Genomic DNA, 17,659 nt, shown 5'->3' on the forward strand with positions numbered 1-17,659 from the left:
CCCACGTGGGTGTTCTGCTGCCTTGGACAGCTCTGGACACATGCAACCATTTTCTTCCCTCCAGATGTCAAGATACTCTCTCCTTCTCCTCTTAAGAGAAGCTCTTGGGTCTGCAGTCAGCAAAGAAGATGACATGGAGGAGGAGACATAAATATGGAGGCGGGGGATGAAAGGTAAGGCACACAAGTGCACGTGTTCTCCCTCACGCCCCTAACTTACTTGATGGCATTTCGGAAAGACCAGCACAAACACTGAGGCAGCTGCTATTGCATGTGACACAAATGTGGAGAAAAGAGGATTGTAATGATTCATGCAGACAGGTGGAGAATGCTGTGAGCTGAGCATATCTCCTAGGGGGACTGGTATCCTTTCACAGAAGACCCCGAGGTTCCTAGGTGTTGTCCTCCAGTAGCTCTCACACTGGAGGGGAGGAGCCAGCGTGTGTCTGACTCCAGCAGATGCTGTTCAAACTGTTTCTTTGTGAAGAGCACCACTGGAGTGGCGCATCATCGCCATCCGCAGACCTGGTCCTGCCCTTTCAAGCCTGTCGTCAGCCCAGGGCACCCCCACTTAATCACTAGGTGATGGCATTGACTTCCTCAGTTCCAAAGGTTTGGGAAAAAAGAGTGAAGAAGACACAGGTCCCCCAGTGCTCAGAAAGCAGGACAGCCCCACCTGCCCAGCCTGGCATCCCTGTGGTGCTTAGTAGTCCTGGCATCAAGTAGAGGATACTGAAGGATCCCAACCTGAGTGGGAGCTGTCCAAGCTTCTGGGGAGGCCAGTGGAGCACTTAGGTCGCCTGGGGGGACCATTTCTCACACTGAAGTTTGAAGTTCTGTAGATTCTAGTCTATGTGTCAAATTCCCACTAAACACCTGAGAACAATTCAAATCAGGGTTCGCCTGGGATGAGTTACAGGGCAGGATTCAAGTTACTTTTTGTACCTTTTACTTATTCGTATTTATTTTAACATGAACATCACTTTTTTTTATTACATTTTAAGCAGTGTCTTCTGTAAACTTTTCATGTTGCAATATACCACTGAGATAAATCCATGTTTTTATTACCACAGCTTAAGGATTTTTTTAAATTAAAAGCACAGGCAAAGCTCTGCTGGGGGCTTAGAATCATTGTCGTTTAGTTATTAAGTCGTGTCCAACTCTTTGCGACCCCGTGGGCTGTAGCCCGCCAGGCTCCTCTGTGCATGGGATTCTCCAGGCAAAAACACTGGAGTGGGTTACTGTTTCCTTCTCCAGGGGATCTAGAAGGAATGATCAGGGATAAAGGCAGCTGCCCATGTCTCTGTCATTTCCACCGGGCAGATCTCATGATTAGTGGTATTGTGTGGGCTGGAGGGGCAGGGTCACCCCTCCCACCTGTGTTATCAGAGCCCCGGCTCCTCACAGGTTCCAGGGGAGAGGCGCTCGGCTTCTTTGCCCCAGATCCCCAGACCTTCCCCTTTCCTCTGCACCAGTTTCTCTGTCCAGGGACTTGAAGGCTACCCAGACAAACGACCAATTCGATTGCTCCAGAGGGACATTCATAGTCCCTCTCTGCTAGCAGACAACACCTTCAGCAAAGAGCAGCAAAGAGACCCCAGTGCCCTGTGGAGCTGACCTCTGGGGAGGTCAGGACCTGAGGCTACTTCCCCAGCCTGTGGAGTCTTCTGGCTCCTGCACACTCCCTACACACACAGCCCAGGGAGCCTTCTTCCATGTCTTTGTGCCTCCTCAGTGATTCCAGCCCTTGTGTTTGTGTGGCAGGTTCTGCTCTGACACCTGTGAAGGCCTTCACCTGGGGGCCTCAGCCTGGGCCTCAGAGGGGAAGGACGCAGTACAGAGTCAGGAGGTTTCCAACTGGACAAGGAACAGGGTTGGCCTCACTGCTCATCTCCTAAGGAACCTCATTAATACAGCTTAGTTTTTTTTTATTGTATAGCTTTAGTATTATGTTCAGATATATGTTTTATATATACTATGGAAGCTTTCTATATTAAATGACATTCATCTATCTAGTTGCTTTTAACATATTTTCCTATGAAAATCACCCTTATCAGAGGCAGGACTGAATGAATTGTTGTCAGGCATTCACCCTCGTGCCCACCACCAAGGTCATGCCCTCTCTCATGTCACCCTCATTCAGTCTTCATTACATCAGGTGACGGTGAATTTAGTCCATACCATCTGTCCTGATGTGTCTTTCTAAGGATTCTGTTTTCTGAAGTCTGTTCATTCTTTTGATCATGGGAACAGTATTTCCCTAGATCTTTCACGATAACTTGAATGACAGGGCCTTTGATACCCAGTTACTTGCCTGCTAGAAAATTCATGATTCATCATTTCTCTCCTTGAGCAGTTCAAATACATTGCTCTATCTTCTTCCGGCACAGAGTATGTCTCTCCACAAAGTTTGAATTCTGATTTTTTGTTCTGTTATACGCCACTTGCTCTTTTGTTCTAGATGCCCAAAAGATATTTGTTTTTCTTTAAAGCCCTGTAAGTTCATTAGAATATCATCTGCCTTTAGTCATTACAAGTGAATGCACATGGTTCTCTTCAAAAGACAATTTAAAAGTTGTTTTTAATATTATAAGAAAAATTTGGACAATAATGCCTATTATTTGCTTTGCATCTTTATTGATTTTTCTCTTTCAGGTCCTTGAATCTTTCAAATATCAGATCCCTTATGATTATATTTCACTTTTAACACACTCAAGAAATATTTTATAATTTTTTGCTTAATTTATTTTCCAGGAGTGTTTTTAAACAGTGTTTAAGTTCTACCTCCTTACTGTTTCATTTCTTACAAGGCATTATTTGACAGCATGTTTCTGTTTAAATTTCATTTACGTGTGCTTTTCAATATTTTCTTATTCTTTTGGGAGTTTCATGTCTTTGTTTCTGAGTTTTCTTAATTCTGATCTATGATGTAATTTTAGTGTTCATTATTAATTCATAGCATCACCCATGAAAAGAGAATGGTCACACCCATGAAGAATCGTTAAGCATTTGTGTAGGGGTTCATCACTCCAAGTCCTTTTTTGTTTGTTAACTGAAGTACAATTGACATACATCCTGATACTTTCAGCTGTACAAAGCAGTGGCTCCACATCCTGGTACAGAACAAAATGATCAAGCAACAGGACTAGTTCCCATGTGCTGTGATACAAAATTACCACACTATTACTGACTATATTCCCCATGTTGTATATTTCATCCCCTTGACTCATTCCTTTGGGAACTGGAAGTCTGCAACCCTTAATCTCCTGCAACAATTTATTTATCACTCAATCCCACTTCCCCCTGGCAACCAGTTGTTTGTTCTCTGTATCTATGAGTCTGTTGTGTTTCTTCACTTATTTTGTTTTTTTAGATTTCCACATATAAGTCACATCATATGCTATTCATCTGTATCTGTCATTTCACTTTGCATAGTACTTTCTAGTTTCATCCATGTTGTAGCAAATGGCAAGATTTCATTCTCTTTTATGGCTGAATATCATTCCATTCCATGAGTAACCACATCATCTTTTTATCCATTCATCTATCAATGGACACTGGCTGCTTCCTTATCTTGGCCATTAAAATGATGCTTCAATAAACACAGAGCTAAATATATCTTTTCAAATTATTTTTTTTCTTCAGAATACCCAGGATGGAATTGATGGATTGTATTGTAGTTCTGCTTTTAATTTTTTGGGGAAAACTTCATACTTGATATATTACTTAAGATATTGCCTAATAATACAGCCTACTATATTTCACCTCATTCTCCAGCTCTTAATGACTATTCCCTTTTTTTCTTTACTATTAGACTCTTTAAAAGTAGAAAAAATTTTAGGACATAGTTTTTAACCTGATTCATACACATAATTTGCTGAAACTAGGAATGAGTTCATGAATTTTTTTGAAGTTCTGATGTTTCTTTACATTCCTATACCTAAAGTTGGTATTTTTTAATAACTATGATTTATTGAGAGTGACACTGAATGGTACATATATACAAATTCTAAAACCAACTTTAATAAAAAAACATTTTGATTGCAAACCAAATTTGTTTCTGTGTTAATGGGCTGACTGAGAGGATAAAGGCTGGAATGCAGAACTATAGAGAAAAGAAAGAAAACGTGGGGATGCATGAAAAGGCAGATTTCTTTGCAAAAGAACAGAGAGAAAAAATTATTTGTGTAAAGAAGGAAAATATCATGCCATAGGATTTAGTGGAAAGAGTATTTTCCCCATCTTAAAATCTGCTATTTAATCCCAAGTATTAAAAAATCTGGGCTTCCCTGGTGCTCAGTGGTAAAGAATCTGCCTGCAATGCAGGAAATGTAAGAGACGTGGGTTCAGTCCCTGCGTTGGGAAGATCCCCTGGAGGAGGGCATGGCAACCCACTCCAGTATTCTTGCCTGGAGAATCCCATGGACAGAGAAGCCTAGCAGGCTACAGTCCATTGATCGCAAAGGGTCGGACATGACTGAAGTGACTGAGCATGCATCACATGTTAACAAGTCTATAAATTTATGTTCAGTTTCTGACTTTGTTTTTTTCTCTAAAGAATAATAAATATTAAAACTTATCTGCATATTTGATGCCAATAAACTTATACTGGCTCAGATATGACAAAGTGACTCACAAACTTCTTCGGAACTAATTGTATTGTCATCTTGTTACCCAAGCTGCTATGAACAATGTATTTTCAAAGAAGAAGACAAAATACACATAGATATTATTATAGCTGAAAAAAAAATGAGAATCATTCTTGCATTGTATTTAGTAGATAATTCTAAATTATACTCTCCATTATGGACTAAAATTACAATTAAACCTGAATTTGTGATGATTTCAGCACTGACCAAAATGATTAGCTCATTAAGGTCACAATGGGTTGTGTTTTGGTCAGGATACATGTGTGTGACTATAAAGAAGCAATGTCTGGGTATGGGTTATAATAATTAACATGGAAACATTGTTTGCAGTGTTCTGTTGGCTTATTTGGTCTCTGATCTAATGCCTTTTTGCTAAAGGCATATGTGTGTTGACAGAGTTAAAAGTCATAACCCTGTTGATAACTGTTTCTATTATTGATGTTTGGCAACTTATTAAGCATTTTTCCACTTCTCAGCGGGCATTGGGACTGAGCAACCTGTTTTGTTTTGTTCCTGATGCTCATCAATTATACAAAATGCCTTGTTTTTTCCTCTCTTATGGTGTGTCCTACTGCACTCTGTCCTGTGAATCCCACAATCCTAAGCGTTTTCAATGCTGACACTCATGTCCTCATGACTCAATCTTACCTTCTTTCCTGAAGGAATATGTTGGGGAGGCAGGGGAGCCCTTGGTCCCCAGAGTTTCCTCTTGCTGTCTCTTGACTCCTTATAAACACTGTAACAAATATCAAAAATATCATTTGCTATTGTATAATGAATCTTGCCAAGTAATAGGAAATATTAAACTTTGGAGGAAAACATAAGCAAAATATCTCCTTAGTTTACCATAGAAATATTTTACATATCTTGGTAGTCTCATTTAGAATTTTTTTAAAAATTGAAATATAATTCTCACATCATGAAGTTCACCATTTTAAAGTGTACAGTTCAGTGGTTTTTACAGTATTCATTAAGTCCGATGGAAAAAACAATTTATTTTTTTGCTTCGTTTTCATTTTGCCTAATTTTATCTCCATTATTTCTGTGCTTTCATGTTGTTTTTGCATTTATCATTTTACATTGGTGTTGCCATATCTTCAGTTACATAGCCATTCTCTATTCACTGGACATGTGGGCATTCTACTTCTAAAATTATTATAATTATTAATCTCATTAATTGACAATAGTTATAACATTAATTTTGTCAATATATTACTAAAACATTAATTTTAAAATATAATATTTTGTATAATTATTAATAATGATAATACTATCTTAAACAGGTAAATCTTTATTTTGAATCATTTCTTAAAGAATATACTTGGAGGTATTAATTACTGAATAAAGGAATGTAATTATTTTAAAATTCTTTAAATTTTTTTCCTTAACTCTTGCAGTAAACTGAAGATGCTGACAATGTTGCGTATATCCATATTCAATACCTGACCAGTACTAGGTTTCATTATCTCATTTGTTTTTGCCAAATAAAGTGGTATAAAATGGTACAAAGAAGTAATTTTAAATTTAATTGCTTTAATTATGAGAGAGGAAGCAAACTTTTCTGTACAATGATTGTAGGTATCTAAGAATTGTCCACATGTGATAGAACTGTTCCCATCATATCACACTACTGCTCAATAATCTACAATGCCTAATCTCTATTTGAGTCAAATCCCCCCTTTTTTTTTTTTGGCGTTCACATAGTTTTTATTGATTCACAACCTTGAGGAGAGGGATTAACTTGTTATTGAAGTTATAAAAATATAATTTTGAGATGTATCTATTCTAAATTAAATAATATTGTTAGGGGATTTTCAAGCCTCTTTCAAGCCTTTTTCAAGCCTTTGCTCACTCATTTATTTTCATCCCCTTCAAATTTCATGGGAAATTTTAGGGCATTCAGTTTCTTTTTTTTTTCTTTCTTTTTTTGTTGTTTTATTAGTGCTTACTTCCCCCCCCCCCTCTGTTGTAGCTCCTCGACTTTATTATTATTTTTTTCCACTTATTTTTATTAGTTGGAGGCTAATTACTTTACATCATTGCAGTGGTTTTTGTTGAGTCAAATCTAAACACAGCACATAAAAGGCGTTAAATACTGACTGGCTGCTTTTCTGCTTCTAAATCCAAATCTAAGTAAATATTTCCCCGGCACAAAGTCATTATTTTAGGTATTGTGTCACTTACGGATTGACTGATTCTCAGTTCCACATTATTCGTGGTTTGGGACCTGCCTGTGAAGATGGATTCTGGTCTAATTTTTCCTGCGGCGCTGGCGCTGAAGTTTTGTCAATAGAGGGCGCCAGAGAGACAATACAGAAGAAAAAGGACTTTCCTGGTGGCTCAGACGGTAAAGCATCTGCCTGCATGCAGGAGACGCGGGTTCGATCCCTGGGTTGGGAAGATCCCCTGGAGAAGGAAATGGCTACCCACTCCAGTATTCTTGCCTGGAAAATCCCATGGACAGAGGACTCTGGTAGGCTACAGTCCATGGGGTCGCAAAGAGTCGGACACGACTGAGCGACTTCACTTTCACTTTCTTTAGGGTGCTTCCTCAGCAGTTTTCCTGCACCTGCGGGGACACCGTGCACCCGGCTCCTCCCGCGCTCAGAGGTGCCCTGGTGCCCAGCCTCCGCCCTGTCCTGCCCTGCAGCCAGCAGCACCCACAGACCCCACCTCCCCGACCCCACCCTAGGTGTCTCCACACTCCCATGCAGTTTTACAGTGGAGTGCCTCTAGTGATCAAGACCACTGCCCATGAACACTTTTCCTTCACACTTCAGAGAGTAGCTTCCTAGAAACTTCCACCGTCTGGCACCAACAATAACTTCTCTACCATTGGGTAAGTCACAGCTGCACAGATCTGGACCTCAGCCTAAAGCTGGGGTGGGGGGGGGGGGGACTCTTCCTTGGATGCTGCTTCTCTTCCTGTGGGTACTGGCTGGTCTTTATATCTGCTATTTCTATACTGGTTAAGGTTCTCTTTATTTGTTACTAGTCAATCCCTTATTGGCCACCTGATGCGAACTGACTCATGGAAAAAGACCCTGATGCTGGGAAAGATTGAGGGCAGGAGGAGAAAGGGAAGACAGAGGATGAGATGGTTGGATGGCATCACTGACTGGATGGACATGAGTTTGGGTAAACTCTGGGAGTTGGTGATGGCCAGGGAGGCCTGGCATGCTGCAGTCCATGGGGTCGCAAAGAGTCGGATACAACTGAGCAACTGAACTGACTGACTGTGATGTAGAATTCTTTACCTTGAACTTTTCATGTTAGGATTACACAGTGATTTCTCTCTCCTAATTGGACCCTGGTGGATACAAATACTGACATGTACAGGCAGTAGTTGAGAACACCAGTGAGAGCTGCCTGACAGCAAGGTGTGGGTGTGTAATTGACTGGAAACAGTACATGAGGAAATAAGTATGTATTATTACATGTAACATAATAATCCTCCTTACTTATCCTGGGGTTTTAATTTTCATAACAAATTTATCCAGAGAGAAGAAGTAATTATTCTGCCTGGTGGGGGGGTGGGCAAAGAACTTTTAACTTGTGATGCCAATATATTTTCTGCATTATCTTGAAGCCAACCTAGAAACTGTATCATTGTACCAGTAAAAAAAATTCACTTGGAATCTCTGCAAGTTTTTAAAATATTTAACTACAGTACCACTGTCACACCTAAGAAAAATAACATCAGCACTTCAATACCATCAAATATTCAGTGTTCAAATCTTTCCAATTGGCTCGTAAATTTTTTCAGATGTTCTGTTTTTAATAAATTTAAACATTTGTTTCAGTAAGTGTTGATAGAATCATTGGCTATCTGTATAAAAATGAATATTGACACTCTATCTGACACACACACTCAATTAAGGTGGATCACAGACCTGAATGTGTAAAGGAAAACAAAGTTTTTGATGAACACATAGATTTGGAGTAGGCGAGGTTGTCTTAAATAGAACACAAAAGGCACTAACCTTAAAAGAAAAATGATAAACTGAGCTTCATGAAAATTAAGAAATTCTGTTCAGGAAAAATACTATTAAGACAGTTAAAATGAAAGCCACAGACTGGGAGACACTTTGCTTTCTTATCTCTGATGAAGCACGTCTGTTAAGAAAGAACTCCTGCAAGTCACTAAGAGACACACAACTCAATTTAAAAACTGGCAAAACTATTAGGATCACTTGGAGTCCCTTCAAAAATACAGTTGATCTAAACAACATGCTACTAAAAAACCAAAGGGTCAATGCTGAAATCAAAGAGCAAACTTAAAAATACCTCGAGACAAATGACAATGAAACCACAGCCATACAAAATCTATGGGATGGAGCAACACCAGTCCTAAGAGGGAAGTTCAAAGCAATACAGGCCTTCTTCAAAAACAAGAAAAATCTCAAATAAGCAACCTAAGCTACTACCTAAAAGAATTAGAAAAAGAATAGACAAAGCATAGTCAGCAGATGAAAGGAAATAACGAAGAGGAAATAGAGATAAAAAAATAGAAAATAGTCTATAAAACCAACTGGTTTTTTTTGAAAAGATAAACAAAACAAGCCTCTGGCCAGGCTCACCAAGAAGAAAAGAGAGAAGACCCAAATAAACCAACTAAGAAACCAAAAAATACGAGTGCCCATTGTACTATCACTGTTATAGCTTATCAAGGCAAACATCAATAGATGGTAGCACCACTGAACCAAATATTCATACAGTCTCCAAGTCTCTCCCCACAGATCACTCACTGATGACAAAGGAGAAAAAGGAACCTTTCAAGTTGCGAATTAAGGCAGATATCACCTAATCAAGTAATCAAACTTAACATCAGCGATAAGACCAAAAAGTTGGGGAAAGGGAATACTTTGAACACATTCTTCACAAGTGAGAAAATAACTGCTATAAGCAAATGATCAATAAAAATACAAAAAGGTGATCTATATCAATAATTACCATGTAAAGACAAAATTTAAAACACAATGAAATGCCACTATATGCCAACCAGAATGACTTAAAAATTTTAAAGAACAACAATACCAAGTGCTGGTAAGGATATGGAGCAACTGGAACATTCTCTTAAATGATTGGAATGTTAACTGAAATAGCCACTTTTGAAAACTGTTAAGCAGTATCTACTATAGCTAAACATATACCAACTTTGTAACTCAGCACTTCACTCCTAGATATATATCCAGGACATGAGGACACACAAGAAATTAGATATATGTACAAGAATGCTCATCACAACTATTGAGTGAAAGGACAAAGGTTGTTGGGGAACAAGATAGCATATTACATAACATATTATCAGGGCTTCCTAGGTAACGCAGAGGTAAAGAACTCCCCTGCCAATGCAAGAGGTGAAGGTTTGATCACTGGATTAGGAAGATCCCCTGGAGGTGAAAATGGCAGCCCGCTCCAGTCTTCTAGGCCGGGAAATCCCATGGACAGAGGGGTCTGGCGGGCTACAGACATACGGTCACAAAAAGTTGGACATGATTGAGCATAGTAGCATTTGGCTCAGGGAACAAGTGTCTTCTCTGAAACACACTTTTTCAGTTGGCTTCCAAGATGCTACACTCTCCTGGTTTTATCTGTACCATTCTAGTCCTTTCTCATTCTCCTTTGCTGATTTCTTTTCACCTTCCTCCACTCTAAATCCAGACGGGCCAGTGGGACTTCCTGAAATTACAGAAACGTCCTCTATGTGAACTGGAAAATATAGTAGACACGTGTGGCTATTAACCACATAAAAAGTGGCTAGTCGGGGTTCCCTGGTGGCCTAGTGGTTAAGATGTGGAACTTTCACTGTGAAGCCCAGGTTCGATCCCTGGTCAGGGAACTATCCTGCATTCTGCATGCTGCTTGGCCAAAAAAAAAAAAAAAAAAAACCACCTGTGACTACTTTTTAGAACAGAATTTTAGATTTAATTAAAAATATAATTGTAATAGCCACATGTGGGTAGAGACTATTGTATTGAACAGGGTTACTCTAGAGAATGGCGTATCCCAGGGCTCAGTTCTTAGTCCTCTTCCTTTTTCTGCCTATACTCATGATCTTAATAAGATTATCCAGTCACATTACATGGCTTTACATACCAACATACACCAATAACTCCAAACATATAACTCCAGGCAGATCTCAACCCTGAGCTGCAATTCGCTGTTGCTGTTGTTCAGTCACTAAGTTGTGTCTGACTCTTTGCGACCCAACAGACTGTAGCCCACCAGGAACTCACTTGCAATAGAGAATCTCTAATTGCTTACTTGACAGTCCTCACCTGGATGTTACATAAACATCCCAAACTTAACATGACCAAAACTGATGCCTTAATAGCTACCACCATCCCATGCCAACACAAATCTTGAGCCCCCACCCCTACTTTTTTTTTGCTCAAAAACCAGAAACACTGGTTCTGTCTTTATTTTAAAATTTCATATTTTGTTCATCATGGATTTTTGCAGTAATTTTCATTTTAAAAAATAAAATTAAAAATGGAATAAAGACCTAAAGGTAAGACCAGATACTCTAAAACTCCTAAGGGAAAACACACAGAACAGTCTTTGACATAAATTGCAGCAATATTTTAAAATATTTTCTTGATTGGTCTTTCAACGAAAAGTAAAGCAAAAATAAACAAACAGGACTACTTAAAGGTTTTTTCACGGCAAAGAAAACCATTAACAAAACCAAAAGAGTCCCTCCCCTCACAGAATGGGAGAAAACATTTGTAAGCGATGCAGGCAACAAGGGATTAATTTCCAAAATATACAAACAGCTCGTGCAACTCAACAACAAAAAACAATCCTATTCAAAAAGTAAGCAGAAGACCTAAAAAAGACAGTTCTCCAGAGAAGACATACAGATGACCAATAGGCACATGAAAAGATGCTGAACATCACTACTTATTAGAGAAATGAAAATCAAAACTATAATGAGGTATCACTGTCCCTCTTTTCTTCTTTGTTGAGAAAAGGCTTTAGTCTCCTAGACCTTCTCTAACTTTCAAAGAGCAGTTACTAATTAAGGAAGTGAGGAAACAGGGGAAAAAAGGAAAAGCAGTCCAGCAAGAAAGTTAATGACAGCTTTAACAATTCTTCAGGGATAAAACAAAGTCGTAGTTCTTCCTCAAAGGATATATATAACAATCTGATGAATATTTTGGGTTATTCTGCAGAAACTAAGCCCCTCACCCAGGTGGAGGATGGTGCCTACATGCTGACCACATTATGTAGACCCCAGACTGAGGGGAACCAGAAAGCTGATGATTAAAGATTCCCAAAACAGCATCTTGTTACCTCAACACCAACCAATCAAAATTAAGTCCATGAATTGCAACACTCATCCCAAATATTGCCTCTCAAAAGCCTGCCTTGAAAACCATCAGGGAGTATGGGTCTTCTGAGCATTAGCTGCCCATTCTTGCTTGGTCCTCTACACTGTGACTACATTGGCTTTGTTGCACATGGACAAGCCAACCCAAGTTCAGTTTGGTAACAATATGAAAAGTACATGTGTAACTTGCAGAGCTGTAAATATTTGTAAAGTGTCTGGCATGTACTTGGTACATAATAGGTAGCTATTATTACTATGAGTCCTCTGGAAATACAGACCAAATAGTCTAACTGCCTGTCTTACCAGTAAACTGGCAGTGTGGTATGCAGAGTTTCCTAATAGATCAATGTTTCAAAATTTGATCTTTGTAACACAAGGCTCAAAGGTTGACTGGAGAACTTCTGTTCACTACAGCTTAATAAAAGTCTCTACTTGCTGGCAGCAACAGCAGTGTCTAAAAGGGATGTGCATGGTTTTTATCACATAGTAGGTTCTCAGTTTCACACAATGTTAATCTTAGGCTTTTTTTTTTTTTCCAAGTATCACATGCACTAAAAATGACAGATAGCAGTACAAAAATATCAACTCAGTACTCTTTATAGATGGCATGGTGGTCTCCTGTGGGCCTCAGCAGGAATGTCATGTCATTTGCTGAATATAGAAGCACCTGTGAGATTTCTGTGCTGGTCTCTGATCTCTCTGAAGGCTCGTTGTTTTCGCTGTTGAAGGGTGGAAAGCTGTTTGACTTTTGTCAGTTGGCAGGTAGATATGAGTAAAATGTTTCTGAAGGATTAAGTTTTTGAGCATATGGGAAGATTAAGATATTATGTATTGCTTCATGGGACGTTGTCTTTGCAATCTTTGGTTTGCAAATTGAAAAAGACTGCTCAGGATACCTCAGGTCATTATTTGAGGATGACACTGCCTGACAAAGTTATATCACTTATAAGATCAGGTACATTCACTTCAAAATAGAAAATTATCACTGCTTAAATACATATATGCTTTCAGTTCAGTTCAGTTCAGTTGCTCAGCCGTGTCCGACTCTTTGTGACCCCATGAACCTCAGCACGGCTTTATCATACTTTTATTAAATAAGGGCTTGTCATCAGGTCCTATTATCTTTCTACCCAAAGGAAATTCAGAAACCAGAGGTTGAATAATTAGCCTATAACAAACAGATTCATTGACAGGGTCAGGAAAATTAGATTTCTCTCTTTTAAACTGATCTTTAATTTTATCATCAAAGAGCTTTTTTCAGACTTCTCTTGCTTTCTACAATATTCTCGATTTTTACCTTTTTTTTTTTTACAATGTTTCTGGTGATATGCTGGTGAATATTAACAGTCTCTTAAAGGAAAAGTCCAGATTTCTAGTGCTTTCCAGTTTTCATAATGTGAATACTCCCACCATGGCTGATTTCAAATTACCAATATGGCGTCAACTGGCTCACAAAATTTCTGAAAATTTAATAACTGGTCTTATTGCACCACTGGCTACTTCATTTGTTAAAAATAATAAAGCACAGATTTCTGAGGATTTATACAAAGGACTTTTCATTAACAGACATATCTTTAGATTAACTGTAGAAAAAAGGAGGAAATCATACATAAAAATAAAGGGAAGAAAAAAAGAAATAGCTATTTTAGTTGGTGAAAAAAAAAAACCTTAATTTCTTTTGATTTATTATAAGATCAACCCAAACTAATTCCTTTTCATTGAGTCATTCCAGCAGGATGGGCAGAGGTTGGCGGAAAGACTGGACCTGTGTTGCACCATTCTGCAGCTTTCAGTATGCTGACAGCACAATGTGTTCTAAACGCCCATGAGGGAATTTCTGACTTGGATTTGTTGCTTTCCTTGCTTTCTGCTTATGTTTAGAGGCATAATTTACTCGCTGGAGCTCAGCAGGTAATTCTGGCAATCAAAAAACCTTCTAACCGACTCCCCATCCTTCTGCCCCTTCACATTTACCCATAACAGCCACACCATGTCCTCATATGGGTCATGTCCATGTCTGCTTTCTGCCTGCTGGGCCCTAGAGTGCTGCGGCCCCACCTGCATAGTGCAAGTTGGTTTTTCTCTTCTTTCAGCTGCAAATGGACCCTTAGGATGACCTCAATGTTCCTATATTTATCTCTTTATGGTTTACTACATCAAAGATGAACAAAGCCAAATACTAGTTAATGTGTAAGGACAGATTTTAATCAGCAATACATTATTACAGTCGGGAAAAGAGTCCAGTGTAAACTGAACTCAACAGAGGTGTCTGGACAATTAAAGGGATCAGGAGGGAATAGGGACGTAGATGAACTCAGTAGAGTCAGGGAAAAATCACAAAAGGTGGTAAGCAGTTGGTCTGTGTGCTACCAATCTGGACTTGCTAATCAGTGTTTACTGAAGTCAGGCTCCTGCCCTTCCACTGAGGCTGGGAGACAGAAGCCCTATCTTCAGGCATTGGCTGCAACACACAGTACATTATTTTTGCAGCCCTGATGTTTCTCCTGAAGGCACTTTAAGGGAGTGTAGTGTCATCCTAGGGCTGCATTCTTGAGCTGTTATAAACTACATCAGTGTTTGCCCAGGTCTTTGTAGACCAAGGTTGAAGCCTGGTTGTGAACAGGGCTCAGAGGAGCCTGGCTAGAATTTGGTCAAGGAGAAAAGCTTTGTTACCTAGCAACCACTCCCAGCTGATGGTCAAGGAGAAAAGCTGTTACCTAGCAACCACTCACAGTTGAATTCTCCCTTCTCACTCCCCTCCCCTGCTACTTCCTACCCTTCACCCCTGAGCCTCAGAGGACAGGGTCTCCATCTCTGTGAAGGTCAGCAGCCTTGTCCACAAATCAACCCATCTTCTGTTGTAGGGGGAGGCATCTTCCCTTCTTGGTGCTATGTTGGGATTGAAATGAACCTCTTTGTTGGTTCCTAGAGAGAAGGAATTCCTTGGAAATCCATCAAATAGAGGGTTACTTTAAGAACAGCCTGAAACCTCCTACACTGTTGGTGGGAATGTACATTGGTGTAACCACTATAGAAAACAGTAAGAAGGTTCCTTAAAAAACTAGAGTTGCCGTATGATCCAGCAATCCCACTTCTGGGCATATATCTGGATAAAACTATAATTTGAAATGATACATGCTATGTTCATAGCAGCACTATTTACTATAGCCAAGACATGGAAGCAACTTAAACGCTCATCAACAGATGAATGGATAAAGAAGATGTGGTACATACATACAATGGAATACGACTCAACCATAAAATTAATAAAATAATGCCATTTGCAACAACATGGATGGATCTAGAGATTATCATACTAAGTGTAATAAGCCAGAAAGAGAAAGACAAATACCATGATGTTATTTATACATGGGATCTAAAGTATGACACAAATGAACTTATTTAGGACATAGAAGCAGACAAATATAGGCAACAGACTTTGTGGTTGCCAAGGGGAAGGGGATATGAGAGAGGGATGGACTGGGAGTTTAGGATTAGCAGATGCAAACTATTACACATAGAATAGATAAAGAAACAAGATCCTACTATATATCACAGGGAACTATATTCAATATCTTATAACAAACTATAATGGAAAGAATATGAAAAATAGCATTTATATATGTACAATGAATTACCTTGCTGTACACCAGAAACTTATACAACATTGCAAATCAACTCTAGTTCAATAAAGTAAATTAAAAAAAAAAGAAAAGAAAAGAGCCTGACCTGGGACTGCTCAACACAAGAGCAAATCCTTCCAAGACTCCTGTCACCATAGATGGGTTTTGCCTCGTTCTGAAATTCAAATAAAGGGAATCATACAGATGTATTCTTTCTTTACCCAACTTTCTTTATTCAAATTAGTGTTTATGAGATTTATTCATATTATTGTGTGTGACAGTGGACCAAAAATCCTGTCCAGGTGGCAACAGGAACCGGCCTCAGCAGCAGGACTGCAAATGATCGGGATGATCCCCACAGCTGCTCCCTAGCCCCTTCTCAAAGCGGGCTCCTGTTCCTTTTTAAAAAATTCTGATTATAAAAGTAATATACTTGCTGTTTTTTGTTTTTTTTTTTTAAAGTTTAGGGACATCCCTGGTGGTCCAGTGGCTAAGACTCTGCACTCCTGACGTAGGAGGCCCAGGTTTGATCCTTGGTCAGGGAACTAGATCCCACATATTGCAACTAAGACCCGGCACAGTCAAATAGATAAAAACAAAAGTTATTGCAATATAAATAGGTTAAAAAGTGAAAAGTACAAGTCCCTTTCCTCCTCTCTAATTCATACAAACCCATTCCTCAATAATTATTGCTATTACTATTAACAATAGCTAATGTGTATTGACTATTTAAGATATGCAAGGTGTTTTTAAGCATTTTACAGCTCTTTAAAAAATTATTTATTTTTGGCTGTCCTGGGTCTTCGTTGCTGTACGGGCTTTTCTCTAGTTGCTGAGAGCAGGGGCTACTCTCTAGTTGCGGTGCCAGGGCTTCTCATGGCACTGTCTTCTCTAGCTGCAGGGCACAGACTCTAGGGCATGTGGGCTCAGTAGTTTCCGCTTCTGGGCTCTAGAGCACAGGCTCAATAGTTGTGATGCACGGGCTTAGTAGCTCTGCAACTTTGGGATCTTCCCAGATCAGGAACGGAACCCTGTCTCCTGCACTGGCAGGTGATTTCTTTACCACTGAGCCACCAGGGAAGCTCCCACAGCTCTTTTTAAAAATAAAGATTTGCCATTTATTCTTCTAATATTTCATATGCATACAGTCAACTAAAAGCTGTCACTCGCCATCTGGTTCTACAAGAATGGAGTCACTAGCCTCTGCAATCACTGACCTTCAACACTCCCCCCCCCCCCCCACCCCGCAAAAACCACTCTGTGTCCTGGGGAAAGTTGGCAGAACAGATCTTCAGATAGTCAGCTATTTGGAGGAGATTTTATGAGCCCAATCCCTTACATTTTCTCATACCTAGAAAAGCACTAAAATCATTAACGGAGACATCTCTGCCTCCTAAGTAAGCAACAACCTTCTGCCAAACTGTGTGCTTGCTTCCCCTTCACTAAAGTCCCATATATACTGACCTCTCCCCATCTCTTCAGAATAGCTCCTCAGAGGCATCTGAGAGGCTGTGACCTGGACAATAGTCCTTATTAAGCGGAGCTTCACCGTTAACTGTGTTCTGCATCACCAAGGAGGGTCCCTGAGGTGACCGGAGGGCACGCAGACGGTGGAGGCGGAGCCTGCGGCAGAGGGCGCTGCAAAGTCGGCCCTGGGCCCTGGGAGGGTGATCCAGATACCGTGTCCACCCTCCACTTCCACCTGGCTTGGCAGACACTCTGGGTAACGTGCTTCGTAAGCAAACAAACAAAAAGATAAGGATTTTTGGCGTGGGCAGAGTTCCCATCCATCAGGTTTTCGCGAACTCTCGCTTTGAGCAGCCTCCTCTTGCCAAAAACAAAAAACAAAAACAAAAAACCCAGGAGTAACTGGCTGCAGCCGCCGCTCCCTCCAGCCTGAGGAAGAGCGAAAAGATGATCAGAGCTGTGCCAGACCATCGACGGGTCGGAGGATGGCCACCGTCTGCTCCCGCCAACCTGGGAAGCGGGCCAGGGCCCCCAGCAGCCCCTCGGGCGAACACCCGTGAGGAGTGGGCGTGGCAGCCCCCCGGG

The 17,659-nt window shown here is 40.0% G+C and overlaps 1 protein-coding gene and 2 long non-coding RNA genes across 5 annotated transcripts in view; 2 read left to right on the top strand and 1 right to left on the bottom strand.

Annotated features, from left to right (window-relative positions):
• LOC139037517 (uncharacterized) overlaps positions 1 to 4,156 on the top strand; it is a 27,292-nt gene extending 23,136 nt beyond the window's left edge. For all 3 annotated transcript variants that reach the window (XM_070474419.1, XM_070474420.1, XM_070474421.1), the window contains 2 exons: positions 65 to 173; positions 1,764 to 4,156. In XM_070474419.1, the coding sequence (XP_070330520.1) occupies positions 65 to 151 (87 nt within the window). In that variant the 3' untranslated portion in view covers positions 152 to 173; positions 1,764 to 4,156. The remainder of the gene's footprint in view (positions 1 to 64; positions 174 to 1,763) is intronic.
• The window catches only part of LOC110151819 (uncharacterized), a 22,651-nt gene extending 5,011 nt beyond the window's left edge, over positions 1 to 17,640 (bottom strand). Inside the window, exons 1-3 of the long non-coding RNA XR_002318169.2 lie at positions 17,072 to 17,640; positions 15,714 to 15,782; positions 5,297 to 5,384 (exon numbers count right to left, since the gene is read on the bottom strand). This is a non-coding gene — a long non-coding RNA (uncharacterized lncRNA). The remainder of the gene's footprint in view (positions 1 to 5,296; positions 5,385 to 15,713; positions 15,783 to 17,071) is intronic.
• On the top strand, positions 5,987 to 9,058 carry LOC139037518 (uncharacterized). Its single transcript, XR_011490387.1, has 2 exons — positions 5,987 to 7,487; positions 7,644 to 9,058. It is a non-coding gene; the product is annotated as an uncharacterized lncRNA (long non-coding RNA).
• Positions 17,641 to 17,659: the final 19 nt, after the last annotated feature.

This window comes from Odocoileus virginianus, chromosome 11 (genome assembly GCF_023699985.2).
Source record: "Odocoileus virginianus isolate 20LAN1187 ecotype Illinois chromosome 11, Ovbor_1.2, whole genome shotgun sequence".
Lineage (NCBI taxonomy): Eukaryota > Metazoa > Chordata > Mammalia > Artiodactyla > Cervidae > Odocoileus > Odocoileus virginianus.